Consider the following 14,994-nt stretch of genomic DNA (forward strand, 5'->3'; position numbering starts at 1 on the left):
CGAACTTTTGCATCTGTATTTGATGTGTATTTGCAAATTATAACCTTGAACGTAATATATTTAATAAAGACGTATGAAGTCAGTGTTTTGTAGCGACAGCAATTTACATGAATGAGTTACTTTGTTATTATTATTCATATGATTATGTTTTCTTGTTCTGACTTACATCACTCATAAGTAATCATAACAAAAAAGTATGTAGGCAGAAGTATACTCATAACACAACGTCGCGCGTCGTGCTTCGGAAGGGACGTTATGCCTTTGGTCCATGGTTACTACTTACTGATGTTAGTACGTACTTAGTCGTTACTTGAGTCACGTCAGGGGCATTTGGCGGCTCAATAATAACCCTGACACCAGGGTTGATGAGGTTGGTCATCCACCTCACAACCCAGACGATAGAAGAAGAAAAAGACATATCCAGTCCTCTCCAGCTATGCCCATGTAATAGACGGCGAGCAAATCTTGGAAACCACGCGTAATATCAATTATATTTTAATTATGATCCAATCATAGACTCGATACAGTTGTTTAGAGCCCGAGATTCGAACCCGTGACACAACCATGTAAGTTACGCGTTTTCCGAACAGGGCTATCACGGATTCCGATTGGGTTGCGTCACTCTTTTATACCTTCATCATCATCATCAGCCCATTAACGTCCCCACTGCTGGGGCACGGGCCTTCTCTATGGATGGATAGGGAGATCGGGCCTTAAACCAACACGCGGGCCCAGTGCGGATTGATGGTTATTAACGACTGCTAATGCAGCCGGGACCAACGGCTTAACGTGCCTTCCGAAGCACGGAGGAGCTCGAGATGAAAACTTTTTATACCGTATTATGTTCATATTTATCCATTAATACATATAAAGTACGACAAAAGTTTACAAAAGGTACATAAATTCCCGTATGTCACCCTAAAATATTCGAACGAGGTGGGCAGCGACAGAAGGAATCCACAGACATCTTAAGCCACAGCATACGAAGGCCTAAGATGGATGAAGATCAAATAATTTGCACTATTAGAAACCATCTTCCAAACCTCTCATACCTTTACTGATGCGATAAATCTTGGATAAAGAATCCCGTTAGTTGTGTCCGTTATGCCACCTAGACTAGTAGCTATTAATTAATTATTAGAAAAAGATTAAATGTTGAATACGTAGTATAGGAGTAACTCCACGGATTAAAGTCAATAATAAACAAACAGCCATTAAAAAACTGAGATAAATTGTACAAAAAAAATCTTATGCAAAAACAGTTGAAAAGTATCCTTACAAATCTTTTGCGGATTTTCACGCGTAAAAACTCTTTTCACGTCGTTTCCCGCGTTTTTCGCTTCGCTGACATTAAATACTCCGTATTTTCTGCCAGTGTAAAAAGTGTCCGTCAATCAATACAGATAGGTTTCAAGTTACATTGTCAAGGGGTGGGTGACGAAATCGAAACCTCGAAGTCGGGCAGTATCAAATGTCCGCGCGCGGCGAAAGCGTGTCTCGAATCTTCGCGCGTGTTTTAAGATAAAAAAACTATTTATTTTAAAAAAACTTTAGGAAAAGGAGAACATTTTACTTTTTTTAAAATGGCGTGTCCTATGAGGTGAGTACTTTATTTTAAATTATTTCTAGTATAAAATCAGTGTATAAATCCTTAAAACGGTACTTACCTACCTATCTAATTATTTTTCTAAACTTTTAGAAAAACGTTTAGAAATTTCCCGCTGTTTGTTTTATATTTTTTATAGCAATTAACTCTAATTTAAAAATTGCTCGTGCATTTTGGCACTGATATGATTAGATTGTAGGTACCTACCTACCTAAGCAGTGTTAGAATTTAATCCAAGTTTTTGCATCGTGCCATACCTACATCATTAGACACGATGAAAATCGTGCCCTCTGAAATGTAGACCAGTGCCCTGTTTATCAAAACTTAGAAGCCCTGTATTACAGGAAATTTTCTTGTAAAAGTTTGTAGCTTGTGAACGTGTAACTTGTAAGTTTTTTGTTTTTTTGGAATTTTTGGCCTGGTTACATAGACCTTTAGGCCAAGACTTGTAAGTTTTGACACGGCATAGGTATCCGAAAAGAGACTACCCTCTGAATATGTGATTCCATCTGATACTTTGCCCTCGATTGTGGTGTACCTATGATAGCCTTTATAGCCTACTTAGTTATTTACTTACTTAAAACTTTTTTTACATAATCTACCTATTAATAAAGTTTAGGCACCTACGTACTAATATTTTAACGCTGTTTCTCGATAACCGTCTTAAATAGTAAGTTAAAAACCTACCGACCTCCCCATACATTCTGTTAGAAATTCCGAGCTTTAAGTTTACCTAAACCTAAAAATTTTATCTTAAAGTAAATAAATAAGCACAAGGGTTTTTATACTAAGTACTCCTATACGTATAAATATAAATATAATAACATATTTTATAAATTACAATCGCAGTCTTGTGGCGACGCAATTTCACCAGGTGATCTATAATGGCGTCTAGAGAGGTGAATGTACTCTTAAATGTAAGCGTAAATTATTATTATCCAAATTGTCCAAAATTAAATGGTACCGTAAAATACCGGCCGGGAGGCAAAATGATGCAATAATAAATTATCGAACACACATGTCTGTCAACTCACGCGCTTCCCGAATATAGAAGCAATTTATATAAGAATGAGTGTCATTCACAGACACCTCTTTTTATTCTTTTATTTTATTTTATTTTTATTCACAGGTCTACAGCTGAATTTAAATAATAGTTTATTTTCAATTTAATTTCTAAATGCCTATTTAAAACAAATAGGTATTCACCTAGATATTCATTCAATTCTATCGTGTGGGTTGTGAGGTGGATTATCAACCTCATCAATCCTGGTGTCAGATTTATTAAATAAATATTATATACTTACGTACCTTACCATTAGGAGTATTTATTACATTGAAAACAATATTTTTGAATTTGAATTGTTTTAAGTTTAAGTACTTACGCGGTATTTATTCGTAACTATCCGGAACACATAAACGCACTTACTATACTGCTTAAGTTTATTTTTTCCCATTGGAGAACTGGATTTTCAGGTCTTTGATCAAAACGAGTTCAAATTGAACTGTCGAACCATATTACATGATTAATTCATAAGACCAAAAGAGAGATCTGTATTTGCAAAATAATCCTTAGTGCAGTGGTTAAAATGTTTAGCTAGCGATTTAAAGAGCCAGGGTTCTATTTCCGGTGAGGGACCATCCGAAATTATTTTAATCAAGACGTCCCTCCTTATTTGTTTGAGATATCACCTTCGGTACCAAATAAAGAATTAAAAGATATATGACCCGTAGACATATATATTTTTTATAGATATTCAAAGATATATGTGTTCAGGTTTTACAGTGTTTTTTACTTTGTAAGTAAGTACTTAAAACAAGGAAATAATGCAATGAATTAAATTTTCCATGACCATAAACAATATTCTTGGAAACGGATAATAGTTACTGATTTACGCTATACCTACACTTAATTAAATAAAATATGCCTAATCAAAATAGTAAACAAGGAAATATTAACGTGTTTCCGTTACTTATATCGCATGTGTTCTTATGGTTTTTTAAAATATAATTATTACGTATATCTAGTAGGTACAGAGCGAGAATAGAAACTGTGACATACTTACATAAAGACAGACATACCGAATCTGCGGAACCCTAAACATAAAAAGCTAGCAGTGAGCATCATTTTATTAAGTACTTATAGTAAAAAATACTTAGATCAAAAAATTGTTACTTATAGCAAGAGCAAAACAAAAATACCTACTTAATAGCTATAGTTACGAGGAATTTTAAAATACTATACTTCTACTCGCTTGTGGGTTGAGAGTTTAATAACCGACCTCATCAACCCGGGTGTCAAGGTTACTATTGCGATATATTGAGCCGCCAAAGGCCCCTAACCTGACATGGCTCATATAACCACTACTCACTAATCCGAAACACGGATCATCTTACTTTCGGACAATCGGGTGATCAGCCTGCAGTGTCGTAATCAATCTAGGGATCACAAAGTGATTTTAGTGATATGTCCCCACCGGGATTCGAACCCGCGACCTCCGCATCGTGAGCCCAACGCTGAACCACTGGACACCGGAGGCCGTTAGCAATGATACATCGCTTACTTGTAAGCGAAATATAATATTGAAATGTTTCTTCTCTCTTCAGATCAGCAATAGACGAAATAGGCCAAGAAGGCGAGCAGCTGGGTAATGAGGCTGGGATGCTGTATGGGGAGTACCTGATGCTGGACAAGCTGCTCTGTGCTCAGAGGATGCTCAGCGCCGAGTCTGACAAGCCTGTGCATGACGAGCACCTCTTCATCGTCACGCATCAAGGTAAGGCTTTAAGCTCATGACATGACTCATGAGGCAGTGGTTTCCCAAGATGTTTCCCTTCACCGCTCCCTGTTTTATTTACTGTGTGAAAATTATAGTTTAAATCAGAACGAAAGAAACAGTATATTGCCCGCCTCACACTTGGTGCAAAAAAAACCAAGAAAGCGGGATTAAGGACTCCCTTGACTTAGGCTTGACGTAAAAAGACTTTCTTTTCTGTTTCTTTTATTCTGCTGTAAACTATTAAGTTTTAGATACTCTCACACAAAGATAAAATTAAAACAACGACCCAGCTGGCGTGGTCGATTATTTCCCCATTTAGCGCTTATCGATATCGACCCATTAGGGTCGATTAATTCATACAAATATTATCCTCTCAGACGACGCCCTGAGCCGAGGTTCGCGCCCAACTGGGCACCCTCCCCATTTGTCCGGCAAAGTAGTTAATGCCATTTGCGACAAATGTACAACAAGTGACGTCAAAAAAAAACATTTACAACTTCCATTCAAATGTCATTCTTCAAACGATAACAAAGTGTCCGTTTACGGAAGTTAGTGAGGCTTTTTTATACCTTTATCGCTATCAGTACAATTGTCAGACTGTCGTAAAATATGGGAGCATACGACTAGAAGTTCAATTGAAAGTTTATACTTTTGATCGACATCTGCAAAGGAAACCAGCACTCTATTTTTAGGGTTGGCCCAGGTTTACCGACACGGATTCGCGTGACATCTAGTGCAAAATAATTACTTAACACGTTCACTGTGTATGAACTACCTATGAGGCAATAAATTTGAAACTCATACGTCCCATAATGTGGGGTACTAGGTAAAATGGGAAAATCCGATGGGAGGCTTTTTAGATTGTTCCTTTCCTGCCATAGTGTGTGTATGAATATAAATTCCAATGTGTTTATCGAAAAATAACATTACACGTGAGGGGTCGATATCTAATTTTCAGTTACACTGTAAAAAAACTTAAACTATTGATCATCTCTGTTCCAGCATACGAGCTGTGGTTCAAGCAGATAATCTTCGAAGTGGACTCGGTGCGGGCGCTGCTGGACGTGGAAGGCCTGGATGAGAGTCACACCATGGAGATCCTCAAGCGTCTCAACAGGATCGTACTCATTTTGAAGGTCAGTAGCTATAAGGCTTGTGGCCCACTAGTCATCAAGACTGCGGTATGTTACAGCAGGTTCTGCACGGCAAGCCTGCCGCGCACTTTGAATTATATCGAGGTCTTCGGCCAATGGACGCAGCGAATGCTACCTACGGTAGATATGCGTTGTACGGCTATTCGTCAATGCTTTTATTATTCATATTTCGTGGCACGGCGCTGAGCATTTTAAGGCGAAAGTAGATAAGTATGTAGCTGCTTTCAGTCTGCTCTGCGCGTACCTACTAGTCGGTAGACAACTGAGTCGAAGATAAATTACGTTAATCCATAAACCACAAGCATGTGCCCAGCAGTGAGACGTAAAATTATCAAAAATGTAATTTTTTTCGTTGCTAACAATGAGTTTGACGTTTGACCATGTTTATTGATGACGTTCTTTGGAATATTATAGAACTCACTAAGTACTTAACTTTATTTACAGTTTGGATATATGCCTTATCCAATTTGACTCCTTTAAATTAAGTATACGTCATAATTTTTATCGCATTTAATGACGTTTCCGTGAATGGAAGCCTGGAGCCCTGAACTGTTTCATGCCCCATAACCATTGGACCTTAGGTAGATTTCTATAAGTCATCCACTCAAATCACATAGGGTAAAATGTTGACGAAGCCGTTATCAAATTACGTAGTTTATGTTCTGATATGGGCGAACCATGACATTTAACCTGGTGTGTCGAGTATTTTCGATTACTGGTTACATCTGGTGACGCAAACTCGATATTTAGGTATAGAAAGATATTTTTTATGTTCATCCTGATTTGTTGATTTGTTTTATGAACAGCCGTGGTAGTCCAGTTATTAGAACGCTTGCCTCTCACTTTTGAGGTCGCAGGTTCGAATCCAGCACAGGCCTAAACAGGTGTTGCGTTAAAGCGAATACATCTTAAAACGTTCCAGTTCCAGGACTATGTCGAGAGACGAGCATAGAAACCAAATTTGATGTGATAGAGCATCTGTCGACGATAGCCATACTGCTTGAATATACTTACTATAATAAATACCACACCGTTAAAGAGCGACCAATCATGATACTACTTAAACATGTAGTGTAATGTGTGATACTGGCCGTTGATTAGTTTATGGTCGTGTTATTTGAATTTTTGTAATTTGAATGCTTAAAGAAAATATCGGTTGTTTTTGCGGGAAGATTGAGGCTGTCAACGCTTTAGGCTGAACACACATTTTTCAATTCGGGCTACGCTATCGTCCTCGGAGATCCGTCAGACCTCCGGAAGAAGTTTGACCTCTAGTTTTTGTTTAATATGACAAAATAACATCTCTTTCTTCTCAATAAAAGTGTATCCTACATGTGTTTTAATTATTTGAACCTCTACGCTTTTTATCAAATTGAAGATGTTCTTAGAAAAGGTTAAGTAACTTCTACTCTGAACCGGCGTGCGTGTATGAAACGATTCATGAATGTGGAGGAAGCAAGAGATGTATGTCAGGATCGAAGCAAATGGAATAATTCCATAGTCTCTGTTTATCTCGGTGGGAAATATGCGTAAGTTTATGTATGTCTACGCTCCTTCTAAATTCATACAAACATTATTACATACACCATAGTGGCATGACATAATATATTATTATGGAGTCGTACTTATTCTGAGATATTGGAGCTGACTGGTGTCAACATCTACTACCATTACTATACTTATTCACTTTACATAAGCCGGGTTTTACAACTTTAATCAAACCCTATCAAATTCCATGTCAATTTCCTATCGGTTTCACTTTCTAATTACCGTCGCCGTGAAATTATATTTCTGTTCATATATGTGTGCTGCGTATGCATGATTCAATTTATATTCATTACATCACTTAATGTTAGCATAACAACTATGAGTTCAATTGGTCGTAAGTATTTCATGATAACACGGATAGTACTAGAACTGTTCAGAATCTGCTTACAGACTATCTATTCACACAGCGGCTGGAAAGCGGGACAAGGGGGACGGGCGTGGGATGAGTATAAATGAAATCGCAAACTCCCGCGCACTCTATGGAAGTGAAACGTGGACTATGACACAGAGAGACAGAGAGAGGTTGGAAGCGTTTGAGATGTGGTGTTGGCGAAGGATGGAGGGTGTAAGCTGGACTGAAATGGTGGCAAATGAAAAAGTGCTGAAAAGAGTTGAAGAAAAGAGAACCATATTGAAGACTATAGAGAACCGGAGAGGAAATATGATTGGCCGCCTGATACGACACGATTCATTTATAACAAATATTATAGAAGAAAAATTGAAGGGAAGAGAGGAAGGGGTAGACCTAGGAGAACATTTATGAAACAAATAAAAGAGAAAGTGCAGGTCGTGTCGTATCAGGAGGTGAAGGTTTTGGCGGGAAGAAGAGAGGATTGGCGATTACTCCACCGAAGAGAGAGAGAAACTCCCGCGCACGGCCCACTTTGTTCCGCTTTTCGTTTTCTGTTGGCAGGAGACGTTAGAGACTTGAATTCAAATCTAATCTAATGTAATCTAGCCTACAAGATCCCACTGCTGGGCAAAGGCCTTCTTTCCATTTTTCGCGGTTCTGTGCGTATTCCGGCCAGTCCCTCCGGCAAGCGTCCAAGTCGTCGAGCCATTTCTTTCTAGGTCTACCTCGACGCCTATGCCTGTCATGTCATGAGGCACCCGATGATCCGTTCCGCGCCCACCGCTCAGGGTGCATGCGACAAACATGTATTAAAATATTGTTTGTTAATTTGTATGAATCTATCGCAAGTAAATGCTTCAATTTAAGTACCTAAATACTACATAATGTGACATCCTAAGGAGACTATAAACATTTTCTCGATTTTAGAGAATAAATAACTAAATTACCGTTTTACCGTGCATAATTTATTTTAAAACGCTACGTATATCGTCAGCTATATTCTTTTGTTTTTTTTTGAAGTATGTATGCAGTTGTATACTATACTTATCTCATCGGGTATTGTCTTGATGGTTGCGCAACCAACAAGACAACCGCCGCAACATACATTTTGTTGGTGACGCGACTCTAGTGACGCCACTGTGGTGGATACAGGTCAATGGATAGTTCTAGATATAGCTCATAACACAGGAATTTTGCAGAACTCATGTCCAAATAATACAAACTTCATCTTCCCAGCTATTGGTAGACCAAGTGATGATCCTGGAGACGATGACTCCGCTGGACTTCATGGACTTCAGGAACTACCTGCGCCCCGCGTCCGGCTTCCAGAGCCTGCAGTTCAGGCTGCTCGAGAATAAGGTGAGGATCTAAGTTCAACACTCAAATTAATAAAACAAAATTCAACCTTATCTGTTCTGATATCAGTATGGACGCTTAGATGGTTCGGACATGTAAAAGAATGACTTACGAAAGATAAATATTTATAATGGGGGGGTAAATAGTAGAATTGGACGAGGAAGCCCTAAACGTACACACCGCGACCAGATCCAGGATGTATTAAAGAAACGCCAGGTCAAGAGTACTTTAAACTGGCTAACAGTACTCTTTGTTGAGAGTGTTTCAGGATCGTAGTAAGTGGAATTCCTTAGTCTCCGCCTACCTCAACGGGAAATGGGCATGATCTATCTGACAGCAAAATTCTTAGCGTTACAATATGTTTGCAGCTGGGTCTAAAGCAGGCGCTGCGGGTGAAGTACAATCAGAACTACCAGACTGTGTTCGGAGACGACCCTGCTGCTATGGAAGCACTACTCAAGTAAACAAACTTCTTATTTCACTATATTAATTAGAACCGTGGTAACCTAGTTGAAAGACCGCTTGAATCACATTCTTAGATCGCTGGTTCAATTCCAGCACGGGCCTAAACCGATGATTTTCGAATTTATTTTCGAATTCATTTTTGGATCTGTGATTATCATTGATTATCATATGGTCAGCGGTGAAGGAAAATATCGCGAGGTAATCTGATCTTCAGAAGTATGTGACCTAACCTATAATTGTGCTTGTTTTCCCTACGTGTTGGAAGGTCAGACAAGCAGTTGCTTCTGTAAAAAACTGGACCTGTCATATCTTCAGGTTAGGTAAGCGGGCCCTGTGAAGCCGAGAAAACGCTAGGGGCTTGTTTATTTGTTTACTAGCTGTTCCTTACGACTCCTGTCTATATGACTACACAATTTACAAAATTAACTATCAAATTGTTGAATGTATCGTCGTCATCATTAATTTAAGAGCCACGCTCTTGCCAGAGTAGTATTCTCCGTGCTACTTTTTTAGAGAAAAATAGGACAGTGGTTTCCCTCTTGTCTTCTGCTGAAAAACGTATGAATGTCAAAAAATATATTATGTACAATGGGCACATTGATCCTTGGAAGTTTAGCAAATGTAGAAGTTTTGAGATAACTAAAAAATATATGGTGATTCGGCACCATATAAAGAATACCAGCACTATACGTACAGCGCGTCGCTTGGGTCGTTTGGTGACCAAACACGCGCATAGCATTATTGAGTGTACGCTCTCACACATCGCCATACGTTTGAATTAACCGCCAGGTCTGAAGAAGAGCCAGCCCTGCTAGCGCTGATAGAGCGGTGGTTGGAACGAACTCCGGGGCTCACGGAGCACGGATTCAACTTCTGGGGCAAGTTCCAAGCCGCTGTCAACAAGTTGATACGGGAGGATATTGAGAATGCACAGGTAAGCTATAACGATGATATGTCACTACTTACAAAGAACATAACATAACACGTAACATAGCATCATGACTATGTTGCGTGTAACATAGTATCCACCAGCGTGGTTCACGTTTTCCTCTCTGGCCGCCCAGATAACGTCCCTGAGCAGAGATTCAACTGGGCACCCTCAGGCTTATCGTCTCAAATCTTATACCGGATGAGAGTTCTCTCAGCGCTCTTTATTTGTCTTACCAAGGAGTTAATCCCATCTGAGGCAAACTTATAATACTTAACATAAACGGCCTTATACACCCTATTGGCAACGGCCGCCTCCTCTCAATCAACCGAAGGAGGTATGGAGCGCCACGCTGCACCACTGCGGGTTGGTGGTATTTTTACGGCTACTAGCCCGTACCCTCTGAAGCACGGTATCATCTTACTTTTTTTACAGATATTCAGGTGATTAAAGTCCACTTTTACCCGTGGTCCCATCAACATAGCATGCAATGCCCTTACCAAACAAAGAACAGCACAATGTGTTACCATCGGGAATCGAACCCGAACCTCTAGATCGTGAACCTAACACTAACCACTAGACCACGGATGCTCACGTGTAAAAAAAGAAGATATCATCAATTCGATGACATGTTCCAGTCGGAGCCTTGTGAGAACGTTCGTCGTCACCGGCTGCAGGACGCTGAGAACCGTCGCGAGATCTACCGGTCCATCTTCGACCCTGCCGTGCACGACGCTCTGCGCTCCAGGGGGGAGAGGAGGTAACTACTAGAACCTTCTAAAATGCTCTTTGGTATATGTCGGCGGCCACAGTACACATAGTGAGGTTCCATGGGGGATATAAGGAAATCCTTTTGAATGTATAGTTCACTTTTTTTATTGAAATTCGGGCAGAGTAACGGCTTACAACACAGTTCAAATACAAATGTGTCCGCTCGAATGGCGCGCGGACTTAAATAGTACGTGACAAACAACCCCCCACTACTACCCTGACCACGCCATTCAAGCGTCGTGACTTACAATTGATTTAACTTCTAATAAATCAATATTACAATTAAATTATTAGTAAAAATATTGCATATAAATATAAATACAATTAAATAACTTATTTTGCGTAATTCAAATACAGAATTATAAATACCTAAACTAAAACCGGAAGTTGTAAACACTCAACTCGGCTGTAATCATAAATTGATTTAACATAAAAAAATAACACGATACAGTTTTCCTACTAATTACTTATAGTAATATAGTGAACAAAAAGGTACGCCGCCCATATATACGATCACGAACATTAACATACCACACACACAGTTTGGAACCATATCACATTAAATTTTGTGACAAATTGAACTGTAAGTCTCACTGAATGTCTAATATGTTAATGTGACTGAGTTCTAAAGTAGATAGTAGTAGATAGATTGTTGATGATTGCTTATGTTACCAGGTCTATCTCAAGCCAATAGCAAATACATCCAATGAGACCCTCCTTAATAACAAGGCCTTATGGCATGTTATCCACTTTGCCAATTTATTGTTACGCCACTGAATATCCTAAAAATCCGTAAGAGTGTTTTGATGGTGGGTAACAGTAATATTTTTCGTTGACACCAATAGGTTTTTGGTCAAAACATAAAAAGGTCAGATGATTTACTGAACATTCTAGAGAGGCTATCAGACACTTTTCAGTAGAGTAACAGGTACCCACCTGTTACAACAGGAGCTTGGTCACAATGCAAACACATGACTTATAAATAAAACACTTCCTCCGATGCGGCGCATCGAAGCAAGGTACCCAACAAGCTGGCAACATTGCATCTCTGGATTTCCAAACTTACCTTTTGGCAAAATAACTACCAGCCCCGATGAGACGCATTGAAAGGACATACTTAATTCTATTAACATACTATGTCTATGTTGGCCAGATTGTCCCACAAAGCCCTGCAAGGCGCCATAATGATCACGTTCTACCGCGACGAGCCGCGGTTCTCGCAGCCGCACCAGCTGCTGACACTCCTCATGGACATGGACAGCCTCATCACCAAGTGGCGCTGTGAGTACATCTTTAGCACTTCGCCTTCACAAAGGCGCTATGGGCGTTATGACCTCGCGCTGTGAGAACTTCCTTATGATCACGTCATTACCAAGTGCCGCTGAGAGAACTTCTTTATCTTCACGTCGATACCAAGTGACGCTGTGAGTGCCTACATTCTAGGATCATGTAATCACCAAATGGCGTTGTGAGTGCATCTTTATAATCACGTGTGATCATAAAGACTCGCCTTTTACCGATGATGAGCTGCCATATTGTAATAGAACGGCGTAATATAGTGTGCTAAATAAAATGAAACTCTACACCCATAAAACATTGCCACAAGAACGCATGTAAAGACCTGAGATGATCTGTCAATAATAAAAGTGTTTTTCCTTTATCTTTCTAAAATTCTAAATCTAAATCTAAAATCTAAATTTCTAAATTCAAAAATATCTTTATTCAGCCACATGCGCCTAAAACTACAACTAAACTACTGCAGCTTCACACAACCTGTATTAAGTAGCCGGGGGAAAGATCCTGCAAGAAAAACCTCGGCACAGGGCCCTAGACGTTCTTTTTTAAAAATAACATAAAATATTGTTATACTTGCAATTTAATATTTTTTCAGCCTAATACCAGTTCCCGGACAGTTAAACCCAGCATTCATAATATATCTTCTAAATAATCACTTACCGTATAATAATCTTTTTTACATAGTTTCTGTTTAATTACTGTCATAAAACTGTTACAAATACAAATGTACTTTATTGCACACAACATACAAAACAAGTTTTACACAAAACATACACGAAAGATACACTACAATCTGGCGGCCTTATTGCTAAGCAGCAATTAACTGTTCAAAGGTCTGAATGCCAATGGGAATCTTATTATAAAAACGTATACGTTGCCCCTTAAAAGATTTATCTATATCTATCTACCTTCCAGATAACCACGTGATAATGGTTCAGCGCATGATTGGCTCACAGCACCTTGGCACCGGCGGTTCTTCGGGCTACCAGTACTTGCGCTCCACACTCAGGTAGCTATGACAATTTGCTAGGTGTCTAGTAACTGGATAAAACCCTTTACCAGCTAAAAGTTTTACTGAAATTGAGATTTTTTCAAGAACTTTGTTTTTGGCGCTCGACATAGCCCGCGTGATGTTAGTAATTGAGTGAAGGACTTTACCGACTTCATGAAATTCTGGAGAAAAGTTACTTACACTAGAACTATTTAAAGGGCATTCATTCGCTCTACGCATAACCTGTACGGGTGTTTTGTTTAGGGTGTTACTTAGAAATACAAATATACCTACTTACTTCATTGCATACAACATACAAAACAAGTATTACACACACGGACGAAAGATATAGTACAATCTGGCGGCATTATTGCCAAGCAGCAATTTCTTCCAGGCAACCAGTATCTTATAACCGGGGGTCCTTTAAATCACGGGTGAATAGGCATCTTCTGGGTAAGCTCGTTCCACCGTCGACCTCTTCTCCTCGTAGAAGAACGAAGTCAAGAGCAAACCCGTCTTAATAAAAAACTTTACCACAATTTATTTATTAAGACACTTGATTTGTTTTTCTGATATTGAATACGATAAAAAAGCTTAATAGACGAAAATGGTTCTTCAACAGCTCATCATAACCCTTTACAATTCCAGCGACCGCTACAAAGTATTTTTGGACTTGTTCAACCTGTCCACATTCTTGCTACCTCGCTCATTGATCCCACCGTTGGACGACTGTATGAAGAGAAGTCTCAACCTCACCTGGGGCGAGGTGCAAAACGTACCACATGGCGACGCCCAAAACAGCCACAACGAAAACGGACAAGCAAAGAATTCCGAACTTGAAGCTTCTTTATAGGATCGACATTATTAGTAAAGTTCAATGCCGTGTTTAACAAAACTTACAAGTCTACACGCTCATAAGCTACAAGTTACTCACAAGTACGTACTGAAATCGTTTAATACCTGTCAAAAAGTAGAGGGAATGTAAAATAATACTTGTGAAATAAATATTGACACTTGTCACATTTTACAAGTGTAGTTTTGATAAAAAACATTCTTGTAATAATGCAAATTTCTTGTATTACAGGGCTTGTAAGTTGTGATAGGGCACTGGTGTAAGTGCCTATGTAAATAATAATAATGAAGTCTTTATTCCAAGTAACCATTAAATTACTTATTTCCAGTGTTAGTGTAAAATAAAAAGAATAATATCCAAAACTTGTGATGCATTATGCGTGTAGGGGCTTTCGTCCACAATCGAACAAAGAGCAGAGTTAAGGCAAAATATGGCGGAGTCGCGGCGCCGTCGACCCGACGTATTATTACACTAACCAATCCCGACGCATTGTGTCTGATAAATCGCGTAATGTAATAAGGCCCTCGGTTGGATGAGCAGCATGTACCTACCCACATAATTACATTTATTTCCTTACTAAAAATAGTTTTATTTGTTGATTATTAATGATACTATACTTACTTAGTAATATGAATAAAATTCTTGAAACTAATCTTTGTTTTATTGGAGTTATATTTGGACAAATGTTTTACGAAGTTTATTCCAATTATATATTATGAAGTAGGTCGCTATAGGTAATAATAGTGAAATAATGGATTGTCCTGATGATCCGTGGTTCAGAGGACACCATCAGCAGTGGGTTTTGGCTATTATCTACTCTAGTTTTTTGGATTCCACAACCAATCCAATAACATATCGCTTAAGCTTTGAGGACACAGTGTCCACTGCCAGCTCATC

The 14,994-nt window shown here is 39.0% G+C and overlaps 1 protein-coding gene across 2 annotated transcripts; it reads left to right on the top strand.

The window, feature by feature from the left end:
• The first annotated feature begins 1,457 nt into the window (after positions 1-1,457).
• On the top strand, positions 1,458-14,749 carry LOC126375771 (tryptophan 2,3-dioxygenase). 2 transcript variants are annotated; one of them, XM_050022858.1, is made up of 10 exons: positions 1,458-1,600; positions 4,211-4,380; positions 5,386-5,519; positions 8,674-8,796; positions 9,162-9,253; positions 10,048-10,192; positions 10,825-10,946; positions 12,111-12,238; positions 13,169-13,262; positions 13,893-14,749. In XM_050022858.1, exons 1-10 carry the CDS (start codon positions 1,584-1,586, stop codon positions 14,095-14,097), a joined length of 1,230 nt encoding a protein of 409 aa, XP_049878815.1. In that variant the 5' UTR covers positions 1,458-1,583; the 3' UTR covers positions 14,098-14,749. The 2 variants fall into 2 exon arrangements, with proteins under 2 accessions (XP_049878815.1, XP_049878817.1); XM_050022860.1 differs by lacking the exon at positions 1,458-1,600 and adding an exon at positions 2,152-2,276.
• Positions 14,750-14,994: the final 245 nt, after the last annotated feature.

The sequence above is a fragment of the Pectinophora gossypiella genome, chromosome 19, assembly GCF_024362695.1.
Source record: "Pectinophora gossypiella chromosome 19, ilPecGoss1.1, whole genome shotgun sequence".
Classification (NCBI taxonomy): domain Eukaryota; kingdom Metazoa; phylum Arthropoda; class Insecta; order Lepidoptera; family Gelechiidae; genus Pectinophora; species Pectinophora gossypiella.

Excerpts from the sequence above, each read along its gene's own strand:
- LOC126375771 (XM_050022858.1), top strand. Across the intron at positions 9,254-10,047 it reads GCTATGGAAGCACTACTCAA|GTCTGAAGAAGAGCCAGCCC; the intron begins GTAAACAAACTT and ends ATTAACCGCCAG. Across the intron at positions 10,947-12,110 it reads CGCTCCAGGGGGGAGAGGAG|ATTGTCCCACAAAGCCCTGC; the intron begins GTAACTACTAGA and ends TATGTTGGCCAG.